Source organism: Micromys minutus, assembly GCF_963924665.1.
Source record: "Micromys minutus genome assembly, chromosome: 23".
NCBI lineage: Eukaryota > Metazoa > Chordata > Mammalia > Rodentia > Muridae > Micromys > Micromys minutus.
In genome coordinates this window covers 31,445,232-31,462,496 of record NC_137958.1, presented here as the reverse complement: position 1 = coordinate 31,462,496, position 17,265 = coordinate 31,445,232, and the positions used below count along the sequence as shown (strand labels likewise).

At 41.0% G+C, this 17,265-nt stretch overlaps 1 protein-coding gene across 1 annotated transcript in view; it reads left to right on the top strand.

The window, feature by feature from the left end:
• PON2 (paraoxonase 2) overlaps window positions 1-12,621 on the top strand; it is a 33,729-nt gene extending 21,108 nt beyond the window's left edge. The window contains exons 3-9 of the mRNA XM_080936176.1: window positions 704-759; window positions 5,214-5,379; window positions 5,893-6,019; window positions 7,647-7,847; window positions 9,782-9,863; window positions 10,568-10,696; window positions 11,327-12,621. Of these exons, the coding sequence (XP_080792302.1) occupies window positions 704-759; window positions 5,214-5,379; window positions 5,893-6,019; window positions 7,647-7,847; window positions 9,782-9,863; window positions 10,568-10,696; window positions 11,327-11,485 (920 nt within the window). The 3' untranslated portion in view covers window positions 11,486-12,621. The remainder of the gene's footprint in view (window positions 1-703; window positions 760-5,213; window positions 5,380-5,892; window positions 6,020-7,646; window positions 7,848-9,781; window positions 9,864-10,567; window positions 10,697-11,326) is intronic.
• The last annotated feature ends 4,644 nt before the right edge of the window (window positions 12,622-17,265 follow it).

Here is a 17,265-nt window from a genome sequence, read left to right as displayed (position 1 = left end):
GGCTGGAGTCAGAAGCTATAGGGTGCATAGGTCCACGGTACTTTTCATTAATTTTCTTTTGCTAGTTTTTCTATAATTTTAAGATTAATTTAGAAGTTTTGTTTGCTAAGGAGAACAAATAGCCACTGTTCCTTTTCCTTTCCTTTTCCTTTTTTTTTTTTTTTTTTTTTTTTTTTTTTTTTTTTTTTTTTGAGAAAGAGAGAGACAATGTAATCCCAGGTGTTTTCTCTCTGTTAATGAGGAAAATGTCTTTTTGCTTCAGATTGAATGAGATTTGCATGGTTAAACGGCTGTCCCTTCCTTGTGGAAGTAATATTCCCCTGTTGTCAATTACTTCTATCCAGACATCTGCATGTTTACCCTAGAAGTGTGCACATGTCAACTTGTTCCGTATCGTACTTGGAAATGTGGTGATAACTTGACTTTGATTTGAGTAAACATAAAATATCTAGCATTTAAAGTCAGAAGTTCACTGTAAGAAAGAGTTTAGACTGACGTTTATTAAAAACAAGGGTGCCTTGGAAAAGAAATTGGAACCATCCCTAAAGAAATAGACCCTCAAATAAAGTAAACAAAGCTATAGTTACATTTTCTTAAACTAATAGCACAGTTTGATAATGCTATTTATCTACTCCTATAGTTACATTTTCTTAAACTACTAGCACAGTTTGATAATGCTATTATTTACTCCTTGAACTTGCAGAAACTGGTGCTGAGGACATTGACATCCTTCCTAACGGCCTGGCTTTCTTTAGTGTGGTGAGTACCATCTTCCTGTTCCATGTGTAGCCAGGGACTGATAGGGCCATTTATTTAAAATGAAGAAAGGAGAAACAGACTTTTAAATCCTCAACTCTCAAACTAAATTCTGAGAAAGAGACAGGTCGGGCTGGATCAGGAAAATGTTCTTAGGCTTTTCTGAGTGTAGAGACGAAAGGCTTCGCTGACTGATCAATTGTCTCCCAGTTGCATAGCACTAGAATGTCCCAGTTCGAACTGGTATTTAAATGGGTCATTTTGAAAGATGTTGGAGGCATAGAGAGATGCCTCAGTGGGCATGGTACTTCCAGTGCAGGCATGAGGACCTGGGTTTCCATTCCCTGATCCCAGGTGTAAAAGCAAAACCAAAAGGACAGCAGCAGTGGATGCTTGCAATCACAGCACTGGAGGGGTTCAGAGGGCAGAGAAGTCCAACTCAACTCACTGAGAGAACCTTGCTCAGAAATAAAATAAAGCGGGGAGGTCTGGAAAGATGGCTCCGCAGGTAAAGGCTCTCATTTCCAAGCCTGACAACATGAGGTGAGTTTAGTGTCTAGAGCCCACATAGTGGAAAGAGAAAAGATTACTTCCACAATTGTCTTCTGACCTCCACCTGTGTGGTTTTACACACACACACACACACACACACACACACACACACACACACACACACGCACACGCACACTGAGGCATCACTGTAGATATTAGACACTACCACTATGCTATTTTCAATACAGCATTTATCCTTCCCAATAGATGTTTCATCTTAAGCACATTTAACCCTGTATTCATATGTGCTACGTATTTTCTATACACCGATTTTTCCCAAACTAAGCTCCCTGCGCCCCTTGATAAAATAGCTCATCCTAAGGGAAAACTTTGCAACCACATTTACTCATAGGCTTCTCTTTTGCTGAAGATTTTCTATATGCTGATGAAGAATTGCCCTTCTGGGTATCTGATAGAAATTCTTTCAGACTCATTGTGGGTGTGGTTCTGACACACTGATTATATAGATGGAAGGCAATTGAGTGTTTCTGACCACATTTTCCTGGCTTGGGCAGAAGTCAGAACCTTTCATATCTTCCTTGTCCAGTTCCTTTTGAGGAAGAAATATCTGACTCCACAGCCTGCCTATAGTTTTTTTTTCCCCCAGGGGCCGTTCTTCTGAGGCTCTGAGATTCAGGAAGGAGATAGAGAAACCTGGAGCCATATTAGAAGAGACACAAGTAATAAAATAATTACTGGACTTATACGAAAGGCCAGAGCACTGAATATGGAAGAGACTGAGGGTTGGAGCACTGAGCAGTTTCCTGGTGGTTCTTATGTGGTGGATACGGAACAGCCGGATGGACCACTGGTGCCAAAAGAAATGTTGTGGCCTTCAGAAGGAACAATGACACTTTTATTTAACTCCAAAAAGAGGCAGTTTTAAGGGAAACCTTCAATTACCTATGGAGAATGAATTAGGACACATGTACAGTTAGAACTCTGGGTTTATTATGAAGCAAGTATCTATAGGGAAAGACCACAGTATTGCTGGTTGGAGTTACTCATTTCTAGGGATGCCATGATCCTGAATAAAGAGAGAAAGAAAGGAATTCTGGGCTTTGGTGGTGATGGTGATATTTGTTTTTGCAAGGATGTGTTCTTGGAAATTTAGAACTTAACTGTTTCAAGAATTTTTTTTTTTTTTTTTTTTTTTTTACTTCCAAAGGAATGGCTTTGAACAGGAAGGAGTTACATGGCCATCCAAAGCACTGAAATCCCAGATGATAGGCTTATGACTGATCCGTGTCAACTTTTCTCTCAGTTAATCAGACACTGATCACTTGCATTTTGCTAGTTTTTATTTAGTCCAGCATAGTCTAACACTCCACAGCACACACCCTTCTAAACACATAGTTCTTATGTCTTGGAGAGTGGGTGGGGGAGTAACTTGCTTTGATTTCTAACCCTGAAACTCTCCTAAACCACCCTACTCCCCAAAAATGGGTTTAAGAGGTAACACAAAGCTAAAATGTTTGATATCCAACAAGATGACAGGATGTAGACGGGAGCAGAGAAAGGTGAATGTGTGTCGCGTTGCTGGAGTGTCCCTTTAAAATGATCACAGTGGTGGGTTTTGTTATTTGTGTTTTGATGCAATTTAAAAATAAAACAAAAGTGTAAAGCAAAGGAATACAGTTATAGTTATGGGCAGTGATCACCCACTAGCTGCCTGATGAGAGAGTCACACTACTGTTAAGAGACATAAGTTAAGAAGATTATTAATGGCTGTCATGAAGTACTGGCAGGGCTGTAGCATTCTGTATATTGGACCAGCCTCCACAAAAATAGGCAATTGCAGATAGTTCTTAAAAATTAAGAATTTTTCTGTCCATGTTTTTTGGGTAAAATTCTTTGAGTTTTTATTGCATCCTCAAATTTACACAAAATTAGCAAACTCAAATATTAGCAAACTGAAGATAGTAGTCAATTCACATAAAGTTTTTAATCACCCATCAGGTTTTTCTTAAGAATAGAGTGAGGAGTGTTCTGCATTTTATAATTAGCAAGACAATCCAAATCATCTCGGCAGATGCCACAAAAACTATTTGTACAATTCAATACTCACACCTGATTAAAAGTTTCAAGCAAACTAGAAATAAGAGAAATTCCCAGAAACTAACAGCAAACACCATTCTTAATAGTAAAACTGAAGGTATATTTTCATTAATGTTCAAGAGTAGGGAAAGACACTATATCCCCAAAATATTACCAGCTCACTGGAGTTCCTAATAACATAAGATAATAAGAAAAGGCAACACGAGAAAGAAATCAAAGACAAGTGGTCTTTATTTCCAGATAATGTGGGCCACATTATTCTCAGATAATATTTCTTTAAGCAACCTAGAGAGACAGCTAGCAGATGGTTATTAATAAGAGCAGATTTGGGCTCAACGTGAACATATAAAATATCAGGGCTTTCCAGGTGCTGTAGAAAAGACTAATTGACTGTGCTCCACTCAGACAGAGATATGTATTCTACTGATGGTTAAGGGGTTATGTTAGATGGGAGACATTAGTACCAGAATGGTATGCGACATCAAAAGAACAAAATAGAGTGTCCCCTAATGGACCAGTATGGAAGTAAGGATCCGGAGTGGGTTAAGGAGACTCTATGGCTAGATGAGAGAAAGGATGGGTTACATGTCACATTCCAGAGATTTAGTAGGAAATACAAAAAGGTTCTGCCACAAATTCCTACCAGTCTGGTCAATGTGTCTCATGGTGATGGAGAGACGGGGCAGTGGAGAGTAACGATTCTGCTGTGCGTGGCATCCTGATGTCATTTGGAAATGGAGCTGAGATCTCTGTGGTTACATTGTCCAGAATTCAGGTGGATGAAAGTGTAAGCCTTGTCCATATACTGAGAGGAGGCTTAAGGACAGCAAGAACGGTGCGTAAGCCCCATAGCCTGAGTAAGCTAGCTGGACAGAAGACAGTGGCAGCCACCTCTGCAGTGCTGCCTCCAGCATAGTTGCTCATGTAGACATTAATATGTATGCGTGCCAGTAGCACTGGGGCGATAGAGAATGGTAAGCCAGGAAGATAGAATCAGTCAGGTACTGCTTGGAGGGGGCCTCACCGGAAGGTAGCATCTGGAAGAGATGTAAATAAGTTGAGGGATGGAGCCCTGCATCTTTGGAGGGAAGCATTTCTGCACAGGAGTAAACCCTGGTATAAGAACATGTTTGCATCGGAGTGTCATGAAGCCTGGTGTCTAAGACATTGTGGGTATGGGAGAAAGACACAGGGTTCGGAGAGATGGGTGTGGGAGGTAGGAAGGGTGAGAAAGGCACATCACACAGGGCTTTCAGGTCATCCTAAATCTTCTCTTGTAATCAGACCAAGTTGGGGAGCATTAGTGTTTTGGTGAACAGTGGGTCATAATTTGCCACAATCTGGATACAGAGGAAACAGAGGTGATGAGAAAATAAGGGCAGAAGGAACAGAGCCATTTTCCTGGTCCTCGGTGTCTATGAAGGTAGCCATAGAGGAATGGCGTGATCTACCCATATCTGTATGAGGGATATATTTTCAAGATAACACCAATAGGATCCCAAACCTTCCGGCCTAGAGCAGAGTTTGGGCATGGAATGAGAGAGTTTCTCTCAGACCCCTGGAATCTTTCGGACCACCACCCATTGGGTAGCCCTGCAAGAGAAGGAAGAGTTCCATCGTCTGTCAGGGTTCTACAAAATTACCTGTTATTCAGCTTCCAGCTCCCAAACATCATTTCTTCTTTTGTCCTGTTTCCTTTGGCGTTCCTGGCTTTCTGTCCCACCCTTTTTCATTGCCACTAACTTCAACTAAAGTCGCTACTTATAAATTCCTGTGGAGTAGGCACTTCATTGAGGAATCTGCATAAGCCTTTGCGTTTAACTTTTCTTCTCTCACTGTTTCCCAAGGGCCTCAAGTTTCCTGGACTCCACAGCTTTGCCCCAGATAAGCCCGGAGGGATACTGATGATGGATCTCAAAGAGGAGAAACCCAGGGCGCTGGAGTTAAGAGTCAGCTGGGGCTTTGATTTGGCTTCATTTAACCCACATGGGATTAGCACTTTCATAGATGATGGTAAGAGCTGATGAGCTGCCAAGGTGAAGAAACGCACAGAGCTTTGTGGATGGCTGTGGGAAATAGCCCCACCGCCCCCCCCACACCCTAAAAGGAGACAGTGACCTCATAAAACAAGTCTGTGCTCTTCCCACAAACGGCTTGTTCACATGTTTTCTAGGCTGCATGTTGAAATATCTAACCGTTAACAACCAGAAGAATGCTTAGATTTCCAGACTTTTTCTTATTGCTGTGATCGCCAGATTAAAAATAGCTCTATCTCCAAATGAGTCTATGCGTGAGGCATGAATTCTGTATATAGAGTGTGGACCACTCCATCTTAAAGGTCAGGGGACCAGTGATCAGTACTAACACCAGGTCAATGGTAATGGAAGGGACCAGCAAGAAGAATGACCTGTTAGGACGTTGAACAGTCTGTGCCCTCCATCTTCCCATGGCAGTGCTATTGACATGTCTGCCCACGGGTCCTGTGTACATGTCTCACACAGTGGCTCTGCTCTCTACATCCTTTAGATGATACAGTTTATCTCTTTGTCGTGAACCACCCGGAATTCAAGAATACAGTGGAAATCTTTAAATTTCAAGAAGAAGAGAATTCTCTGTTGCACCTGAAAACAATTAAACACGAGCTCCTTCCAAGGTATTCGGGTTCCTCGTTGTTCTCACTTGCTGGGCTATCTCTGGCATTTCTGTGGGTGTTCGTAGGTGTGTGTGAGTGTGTGTGTATGTGTGTGTGTTTCCATATAGATCAGAGAAAGCAAGGCCAATACCACTCTTTATAACAATTAGTGTTCTGAGCAAACTTTCTTGAGAAATGATAAAACACCAGACTTCGGGGTGACACTTCTCAGGCTCGGTTTCATAAATCCTACCTTCTTTTTTTTTTTTTTTTATGACAGTCACCCTCATCTCAGATAACATAGCAGTCAAATGCTGGCCTTCCCTGGAGGGCTTAGCTTGTCTTCTGGGAGGCTTACATGCTTTCTACAAAGCACACTCCTAATAGCTGGGGTTCAACAGCCCTGCAGATTGAGTATCCAAGTCGGAAGGGAGACTGCTACTAGAAACAGGAAAAGAATATGGGGTGTGTAACTACAGGAGACTCCTGGATTCCTCCCAGCCGAGCTTGCACAACACTCCTGCTTTAAACTTGAACTTGATAGATATTTTTTAATCTTTACTTCCCTATCTAGGTTATAAGCACGTACCGTCCAATCATTCTTCCCCCAAATGCACTTCATAATAAATAGGGGCATGAATACCGCTCAGGCAGTGTCTAAGTTGTGGAGCTTTTTCAAGAAAAAAAAAAAAAAAGAAAAGAAAAAAGCTTCCCTTGTAGCTCTGAATTTTGCATTTGACAGAGAAGAAAGCAGGTCTTTTAGAAAATTCTGCATAAGATAATTGGAATTTCAATTTAATAACACCTTTGCCTAACTGGTTGGAAACGGTAATTGTTTTTAGCATATCAGTCTCTCACTGGAAGCGCTGGTCTCAGACCATTTCATCATCTGTCTCTCTGCGAGTGTTTATTGAGTGGTTGTTCATTCCTGGCTTGGCAGCTTCGTGAGGCAGGTAGAAATTGAACAGTCAACCTTCGTTTGACTAATGACTAAGCAAGGGGCCCTAGGAAAGTCCAGCTGCAGAATAAACGAGGTGGGGCTCTATGTGACTGACAGCCTAATGACAGGCAGCCCAGGCGAACAGCTCCCTCCTTATAGGCAGCTGTTAAAGCCCGCAACGCGTGTGTCAGAAAACATGCGTTTAGCGGGGCAATATGGCACACACATGTAACAGCAGGATTTGGCTGGTAGAGATGCCAGAAGAGCTAGCCTGCCTACTCCATAAGAGACCCTGAGTCAAATAATAATAATAATAGTAATAATAACAGAAAAAAATTTAAAAGATATACATTTGTTTGTTTATGGAGATAAGGCCTCATTGTGTATTCAAGCCTGGTTGAGCTTGAACTCAAGTTTCTCCGTTCTGGGACTACGTGCTAGATCTCCTGCCGTCCTTAAAAGAGCCTGCCCTGATTGCTAAAGGCCCTGCCCTCTAATTACTGTGTGTTACTGTGTGTGACCGTTCTCTTCCAGTTGCCGCCGTGGTGCATTGCCCATGCGATTATAGCTTCCCTTTTCTTGGAGTGGGGGAAGGAAAACGTCCCAAAATTTAAAATCACTGTGGTGGAAAGCTTGAGAACACGCATCTAACCCTCGACAGGGAGACAAGGCTTGGATTTCCTCTCCCATGGTACTTTTCTCTTGCAGCGTGAATGACGTCATAGCTGTTGGGCCAGCCCACTTCTACGCCACCAATGACCACTACTTCTCCGATACTTTCTTGAAGTATTTGGAGACATACTTGAATCTACGCTGGGCAAACGTTGTTTACTACAGTCCGGAGGAAGTTAAGTTGGTGGCAGATGGATTCGATTCAGCCAACGGGATCAATATTTCACCTGATAAAAAGTATACAGCCCTTCGCGTGCTAGATCCCCTTTTAAATAAATTGTCCCAAAAGACAAACACCTTCGTTTTCAATATACCACTTTTAATTTTGTGTATAAAAATATACTTTTCACATTAAGTAACACTATAACAGAATGATTTGACTTTTTAACTGTAAGACAGAAAAGGAAATAGTCCAGGTTTTAAACTTCCTCCTTCAAAACAAAATTTTAAATTATTGATTAGTGTCATTTTATTGACTGTATTATTATTCCATCATAAGGATGGTTCTAAACTGGCTTAACCACTTCTCCGTTGATGGCTGTGTAACTTGCTTGTTTATTTTCTATACCCAAACCATTTCATATTGCTCACATTTTATCACCACAATACGTCCAGTTACCATTTTAAAGTAAAAATTCTCCAGACATCATTAAAGCATAAAGTCGTTACTCTTGAGGATTCTGGACTTACACAGGAAAAACACCAGTGAATTCCACATATTTCGAAACTTGTGTAACGGTTCTGTAGAATGACATCCTATGAATAGAACTCCTGTGCATCTTTTTCACATCAGCCTTAATATATGTTGCCCGATTGCTTAGCCAAAGTTCTCTCCTTATTTTCATGTGCTCAATCACAACTTAGAAGAAAGGGTTTTTTAATGCTTGAGGGTTTTGGTTTTGGTTTGGTTTTTGCCTTCCTGCATTGGACAAGTTAAACTACCACAATTTAATGGGCTGGGGATTTTTGACATTCTTTGACAAATCAAGTGTTCTTGTTTTGTGATGCAATCTGTCTTTACCCTTTTACTACAGAAACCAAACAGATTATTCAAGCCATCTCCCACTGGCCCAGTCTACCCTATGCAGTCAAATATCTACTTTCTCCCCTTCTAGTTGCTTTCGGTCTACTTCACCTTTGTATTCTGGCTGCTGTGGTCCTTGTATGGCTGGTTAAGCCATCCCCATCTCTGGCTCAGTGTTCACAGCACCAGCTGGAATCAACATAGCCAGTCACTGTTGGACTCAGCTAGCCCTGTGATATCAAGCCATGTTTTTAATCTGAGCATGCTGTAGAGACCAGGTCCCTGTTAGACCAAGGGAGAAAAGGTCTGGACTTTTCGTCATAGCATATTTCTGTTTCTACACTTCCCATGAGACACCATAGCTCTTTACATGGCCGATGCCCCTCTGTAGCTCCCACCCCTCTGCCCGGCCTTGCTGGCTTTCAGAAAGTGTCATCCTCCAGTTCTTGTGCAAGCGTCCCCTCCTTCGATGGTCTGTCAGTCTCTAAAATTGAACTGTTTTTCATGGTGCTGTTGACCATGAGCTCAAAGCAGTGAACTGGTCAATGTGTTGAAAATGTTTAAAGAGCAAAGCTGTTCCCTGTGTGTAGCTTACAAAGTCTGCTCAGTGAGACAGTTGCCACAGAAGATTCAGTTCCAGTTTGACGAGTTAGCCTCACTCACTGCCCCTTAGGTATCGACATGCAACTCTGGATTAATACTTATCTTAAGAATCTCTATATAGTTATATTTTACTATACTTTAATACATATTAAGAAATATTTCAAGTATTTTATGGCATATAAGTCTATGGACATGATAAAAATATTAAATTATATGGTGTAAGGTAAAAGCTTTTTTTTTAAAAAAAAAAAAAGCTTTTGATTATTTCAATGGCAAACATTGTGAACTTTATATTCAGTTGATTTTTTTACAAACCTCTTAAAAACTAACTTAATAATTCTATGATTGTTAGAGCAACACTAAACTGGTTTTGAAAGCAGTTTATTTTATTATTATTATTTTTTTTAATAAAAGCTGATCTTTATCAACCATTCCTTCAGGGCATCCCATTGAACTCCTAAGCAGGTCTCAGGACCTTCGCTTTTCTGCTGTATTAAGACATCTTTGTTGGCAGGAGGTGCTAACTCGTGTCTTTTCTGAGCAGGCATGTCTACGTTGCTGACATACTGGCCCATGAAATCCATGTTTTGGAAAAACAACCTAATATGAATTTAACTCAACTAAAGGTAAATCTTTAGTTTTCTGTGTAGATGTTACTTGAATGTTCTTTGCAGTGTTATAGAGAAGCTCACTATAAAATTATCACCCACAATTACAACATGGTCCAGACAGGGCAGCCGGTCTATGTTCTTAGATGTCACCCTTCCAACAAGACAAAGTTGACAGCTGTCACTAATACGGTCAATGACTGCAGCCTGCAATGAATTGAGTGATATTGGCAACAGATTTAGGACTGTTCCATGATGCACTGATGACATCTAATGAATCCCAATAAGTCTTTCACAGTTGAAAAAAAATAGTTGAAGATTTATGAAAATGCAGTTCTTTTAATAATAAAGGTAGAAATTGAGTCAGCCAATTATTTTCTGCCAACAAACACATATTTTAGGATGATTAAGGATTTCCTGTCTCACTTTGATGGTCTTCCTTAAGCTAAGTGGTTGTTGTGCATCTTTTAAAGCAACAGGAGCTCCTTATTATTATCATCTGGACAGAAGGATTACGCCGAGTTTTCTTACATTCAAGGAAGATGAAAAATGGTTTCAAGCCAGTTCATTAAACTTATTTTAAAGGATATTGGTATTAGAAGTGCAGATTCAGGGAGGTGTGTGTAATGTCCCCCAACACGCCCAAGAGCAGGAAAGGTTAGCTCTAAATTATTAATCAGGTTGCTTGCATCATTTAGATATTGCCATTATTTCTTCTTAAGGTTCTGCAGTTGGGCACGCTGGTGGACAATTTATCTATTGATCCTTCCTCTGGTGACATCTGGGCCGGCTGTCACCCTAACGGCCAGAAGCTCTTCGTGTATGACCCGAGCCATCCTCCCTCATCAGAGGTTCTTAAATTTGAGTTTTTCCACCTTAATTATTCAAGTCCTTTGAACTAATAATGGAATAAACTGTCACCGGGATGATTTGTTAGTTCTTTTAAACCAATAATACAATAAACCTGGGAGGTGGTTTTGTAATTGCTTTAAGCCAATAATTGGCAGAATGTTGCATTGCTCCAATGCTTTGAGAGAAGTAATCTTTTGATGCATTAAATTATGGTGCGAACTAGTCAAAAGCAATTTTTATAAAGACACAGGTCCTGTTCACATTCATGTGGTAGTCTGGCAATCTTAAACATATCTGGTTTATTGTCAGCTCAGCACATGACAGGAGCTTTGTGCATGTTGAAGTAACCTCAAAGCAGGCACATTGGTGGGAGCCCCATTTGTATTAATGTTGGATTGCTGTAATCACAGAAAATCCTGTGTTGGCATGGCATGACTAGGTGCTTTAAAAAGTCCTTTCTTTGAATGTTAGAGAAAGTACGTTAATTTAAGCATTAAGAAGATTGGTAGCTGCTGTTTGCAGCAGCACGCCTTCTTAATCATGTGCCATTGGGAAACACAGGGGATTATTGGTGCTGAAATGGTGTGGGTGTGTGGGTTCTTTATTAATACTTTATATCTCCTGGGTAGGTTCTCCGAATTCAGAACATTCTATCCGAGAAGCCATCTGTGACAACGGTGTACGTCAACAACGGGTCTGTCCTCCAGGGAAGTTCTGTGGCGACCATATATGAGAAGAAACTTCTTGTAGGCACTTTATACCAGAGAGCCTTGTACTGTGAACTCTAAATTGTATGTTTGGCATGCAGGTGCAATAGGTTTTAACAAAATAACCTTTGGATTAATGGCTAATTCTGAGGGAATTTAACCATCAGTACTGACATAGTAATACACCACATAGGTAGTTCCTTTTATTTCAACAAGGAAAAGGCCCCACAATTCTGATGCACTTCAGGCATCGGAAGAAAAGGAACTTTATTACTGGTTTTGTTTGTTTGTTTGTTTTATGCTGATCCAGGGAGAAAGAAGAAAGCTGCTTTTCCACAAAGTGGATGCATTTTGCACAGAGGGGCTTCACTTCCATGCCTCTGCCATGTAGGAGTCAGTCCACTGAAACAGGGAGTGTTATAAAAATGGCCGTGGCCTCGGTCCCCGTGCCGTGACTACTGAGTATGTTCTAGACTACTGATAGATGACATTTGATGTCTTGTACTTCCAGCTTTGTTTACTGTTTTACAAGTTAGAGTTGTATTAAAGACTAACCAAAATCCAGGGGTTTGTTTGTGTTTAATTCCCAAGGGGATTCCTCAGGAGGAGGTCAGGAGGGAAGTGACTCCTAAGGGAATTCTGTTGGACAGGAATAAATGGCCATGTTAATTTCTCACAAAAAGTTCAATGGAAAGGGGCTCTTTATCGGAAAAATAAAATAAAACAACCAAATACTATAGCTCAACTTATTTATTTATTCTTTTATTTGAAACGGAATCTCAGTATGTACCTCCAACTGGCCTGAAAGTTTAGTGTGTAGACCAACGTGGCCTCAAACTCACAGATCCCTACCTAGGTATGTCACAGCCAGCCTTCAAATGTTCAATTCTTAAGGTGTCTTCCATAGGTTCTGTTCCTAAATACAATAACATTTTTGACACAAAGGGGAGATAAAGGCTTGGAGCTGGTATCTTACTTCTTACCTGCCCAGTGAACAGAATTATGACCAGAAGCCAGGAGAGATGGTAGTCAGATGTCTAGACATGTCTGGTTTGCAGAAACTACACTAAGACAGGGTCAAGATGCCAGAATCACTGGAGGAACATTTCTTTCCGCTCTCTCTCCAAAAAGCCTTTGTGCATCCTGGGGAAGAGACATTAATGTATTTCCATTGTCACTGTGTATTTTCTTAATTAAAGTTTTACTATAAAAGACTTCCCCATGAATCACCATTGTCTTCTCCAAGTCTTTTGTTTCACTCCCCCCCACCCCCAAATCCTCCTCATTCCCTTTAAGATGCTTGGCTGTTAGTTATCAAATATCCAACACTTGGGAAGTGCTATCCTCATTATTTCACTTAATCTTAATTGCTGCCTGGAGGGACTACACGTCGATATTGCACTGTTGTTAACATTTCGCAGCCGGTCAAGGTCACACACCTCCTAAGGGTGAATATCAATCTGTTTCTAATGCCAGACCCTGTGCCATTAGCAATTACATGAAGCTCCTGCCAACAAGCCAATGCTTCATAGTTACTCTTTCCTTATAGTAAATAGTGCGTTCTAGAGAGAGAGAGAGAGAGAGAGAGAGAGAGAGAGAGAGAGAGAGAGAGAGTGTGTGTGTGTTGAAGGCACTGATTTGAGATCTATGTTTTGCTGTATAATTGAATGGCTTTCAAATGGAAGTTGCAGTAACATTCTTAAACTTTGGCTCTGGTTCATTTTAGCCCTTGTATTTGTATTTATATATTTCTGCTATTTGTGATATTTGATTTTTCAGTTTATTTAGTTAAGAATGGATTGGGAGTGTATTTCAAGCCAAGGGGTTTAATAGTTCTTGCTGTTTGCATTGTTTAAGAAGAAAATGTTAGGTCACAGATGAATAAGCCAGGATTAAATAGTGTTTACCTAAGGATATAATCTAGGAAAGGGATGCTTTTTATTTTAGGGGATGTTAACAATGGCTGTCTATCTAAAAAGACACATTCGTAAGAAAGTAACAATAACAAAGTACAATAGGCTTCAAGTGAGGTTGCTTTTTATTATTACTTTTATTAAAAATATCATTTGTAGAAAAGTGGGCATGTATTAATAAACACATGCCTTGCTTTCCTTAGGCAAGCAGGAAAGGTTCTTAGTAAATTCTGATTTGGGGTATTAATGGGTATAAGATATTGTTTTTATCAACTGTAAGTATAACGTGTGTTTATTGATAATGGCCTTTTTATGATCATCTGCTAACAGATGACAATTAAGCCAACATTGCCCAAAACAACAGAAAACAAAGTTGGAATTTGGCACTTTTTTTTTTAATTGGATACTTTCTTTGTTTGCATTTCAAATGTTATCTCCTTTCCTGATTTCCCCTCTGGAAACCCCCTATCCCATACTCCCTTCTTCTGCTTCTATGAGAATGTTTCTTCACCCACCCACTCACTCCCACCCACTCCCTGCCCTGGCATTCCCCTACACTGGGGCATCAAGCCTTCACATGGCAAAGGGCCTCTCTTCTCATTGATGCCCAACAAGGCCATCCTCTGCTACACATGAGACTGCAGCCATGGGGTCCATCCATGTGTACTCATTGGTTGGTTGTTTAGTCCCTGGGAGCTCTGGGGCATCTGGTTGGTTGATATTGTTGTTCTTACTATGGGGTTGGAAACTGCCTCAGCTCCTTCAGTCCTTTCTCTAATTCCTCCACTGGGGACCCCATTCTCAGCCAACATCCGCCTCTGTCTGTATTTGTCAGGCTCTGACAGAGTCTCTCAGGAGACAGCTATATCAGGCTCTTGTTAGCAAACACTTCTTGGCGTTAGCAGTAGTGTCTGGGTTTGGTGACTGTAGATGGGGTGGATCCCCAGGTGGGGCAGTCTCTGGATGGCCTTTCCTTCAGCCTCTGCTCCATACTTTGTATTTCCTCCTGTGAGTATTTTTCCCCTTCTAAGAAGGACTGAAGCATCTGCACTTTGGTCTTCCTTCTTCTTGAGCTTCATGTGGTCTGTGAATTGTATCATGGATAATCTGAGCTTAGGGGCTAATATCCACTTATCAATGAGTACATACCATGTGTGTTCTTTTGTGATTGGGTTTCCTCACTCAGGATGATATTTTTAGTTCCATCCATTTGCCTGAGGGATGTACTGGGGTTCTCTCTGTCTCTGTCTGCCCACCTGCACACCCTGCACCCCCTCCCCATATGTGTGTGTGGATATGTGCCTGCAGAGGTCAGGGGAGGACATTCAAGTGCTTTCCTCTATTGCTTTTCATTGTACTGACATAACCTGAGCTGTCCTAGCACTGGGGTTACAGGTACATGAAGACATGCCCAGCTTTAAGTGGGGCTGTAGATTCCAACCCAGAACCTCTTGTAAACACTCTGACCCAGCCAACTCTCCAGCCTTTGTCTTTCTCTTTCCTTTAATAAGACCTCGGCTGTTCCGTGACTCATGAGTACTTAATAGAGGAAATAAGGAATACTAAATAATCTATGCAGTACTGTTCTCATGTTTTGTTTGTTTTGGCATGGGTTAATCATTCTTGATAACTACTCTGAGATTGATCCTTTCACTAGATCTTGATGGGCTCAGTCTTGTCTTGAAGCGAGCGCTTGCTGAGCACCGTGCAGAGAGCAGTGGAGAAGTTATGGCCCTTGCCCACCTCATCTGCTTTCCTATGGCTTCTTACCCTTTCCATTCCTGATACAATCTTTGGGTAAGAATCTGTGTGTGTGAGAGAAGAGGGGGCCCCTGTGTGTGTGTGTGTGTGTGTGTGTGTGTGTGTGTGTGTTCACGTTAATACTTTTGCTCTTTGCTCTTACTTTTCAAGTTTTCTTCCAATGTGTTTGAGTTTTATTGTCTTATTAGGAGTGATTTTAAACACTCTTAGCTGGCGGTGGGGTGGGCTCTTTACTCTCAGCACTCTGAAGGCAGTGGCAGGGGACTTTCTGTGAGTTCCAAGCCAGCGAGGGATATACAATGAGACACTATCCGAATCAATTAATGAAAAATCATCTTTTTAGATATATGAAGGGAGTTATACTATGTTTCGCTGAATTTTCTTCTCTTTATTAGGCCCTTTTCTCATGAATAAAACTTATTTTTGTTTTAAAATGTATTTGAGTGCTTCTTGTGCAGGTATACATGTGTATACAATAACCCCCCCCCAAAGCAACAACAAAATACACAAACATAAACCCATCAGATACCCTGGGCCTGCTTGGAGTTCTGATGGGTTTTAAGCTAACGTTTGGTGCTGGGAATCAAACCTGTATCCGATGTTAGAGCAGTCACTGTTCTTGACTGCCAGACCATCACAGCAGCCTTGGGATTCTGTACATGTAAATAAAAAAAACATTTTTTTCACTGCTAACTTTTAATAATAACAATTATCAGGCATTTTAGTACTAGGGATAGGACTCAGGGATATTAGAAAGCACAATTTGTGACCCCTGCTTCCAGATCTGTAACTCTTAGTAGAGTTTGGTAGCTCAAGGAATTGTGCCACTCATTGGAACAGAAAGCAAACAAAGTTTTAGACATTCAAAGTATTGAGAGACTGGAATCCCCGGGAAATGTTACTGATCCCCTCACACCCCCTAGCTTCTCTTAAAATCAAAATGCAGCCTCTCACTAGAGTATCTACGCCCGGCCTGGCTTTGAACATCCTGTCCTAACCCACTGCACGCTCAGCTGGTTTCTCCAAGGTGGTGGTACATATCAGTAACGCTGGAAAACATACAGCTGCGCACTGATCTCCAGTAATTCTTCTTGGAGGTGACACCTCTGATGAATGGGTCATGTGTTCCACGAAGATGCATAAATTCATTGTCTATTGATGCTTTTACGTCCAAGTAGCTTTCACTTGCTTCTTCATCCTATAAACATCCTCGTGTCCCAGCCTCAGAGAGGTGGGTTCAAGACCTGGGCCAGGCTGTTCTGTGTTTAGATAGCTTGAGAATAAACTCTTGAAAGATGTAGGTGATAGGCACACTGTATGGTGGGCAAAATGAGGTTTGCCTGATACCAAGATATTTCTTGAGAAAGAACTAAAGTATTTTTCTGAAACCTAGGTCCAATTGCAAGAGCAGTAAATGTGTTTTACCTATGCTGAGCCAATCTGTCTATCACCCAGTATTTTACTTAAGTATACTCTATAGGACAAGGGCTACCTTCTTAATAGCCTTAGTCCTATAAAACCTTCTTATTAAAAAAAAAAAAACAAAACAACAACAAAAACGTCTCTTTGTTACTGAATTCTACAGCTGCTACCTTCTATTAGTAACTAAAAGGAGATGATCCTCGAAGGTGCAGTGTTCCCTAAACTCAAGTGTTCTCCAACAGTATTGATTATGTGAAAGGAAAGTGTGCTCTTCACTGGTGGGATATGAAGTCCACAGAAGAGTATGGCTCTCCCATCAAACTACTATGTCTTTGCTGCTGTTTCTGCAGCTACTGTTACTATTACTACTACAACAACTACTACTACAACAACAACAACTACTATTACTACTACTACTACTACTACTACTACTAATACTAATACTACTACTACTACTACATTCTGCTCATCCTCCAGATTGCCAGACAGATAGTCTTGGACTCTCATCACCAGGAAAGTCTGGAGCCAAAGTTCAGATCTAGTTCCTAGAGCAGAATGAATCACAGGGCTTGGCTTTCAATATTTTCTCCCCCTTAGAGTATTTCAGGAGCAATTTCTCCTCCTACAGACAGCCTGCCAGAACCTGAAGCTTTCGTGTATGAAATCCAGATTCCTAGGCAGCTCTCTCCCACCTCAGTTCATGGAGAAGTTGACATTACCTAAGTTCTGTGACTAAGAAACAAACTCCCCACCTTGTGCTGACTC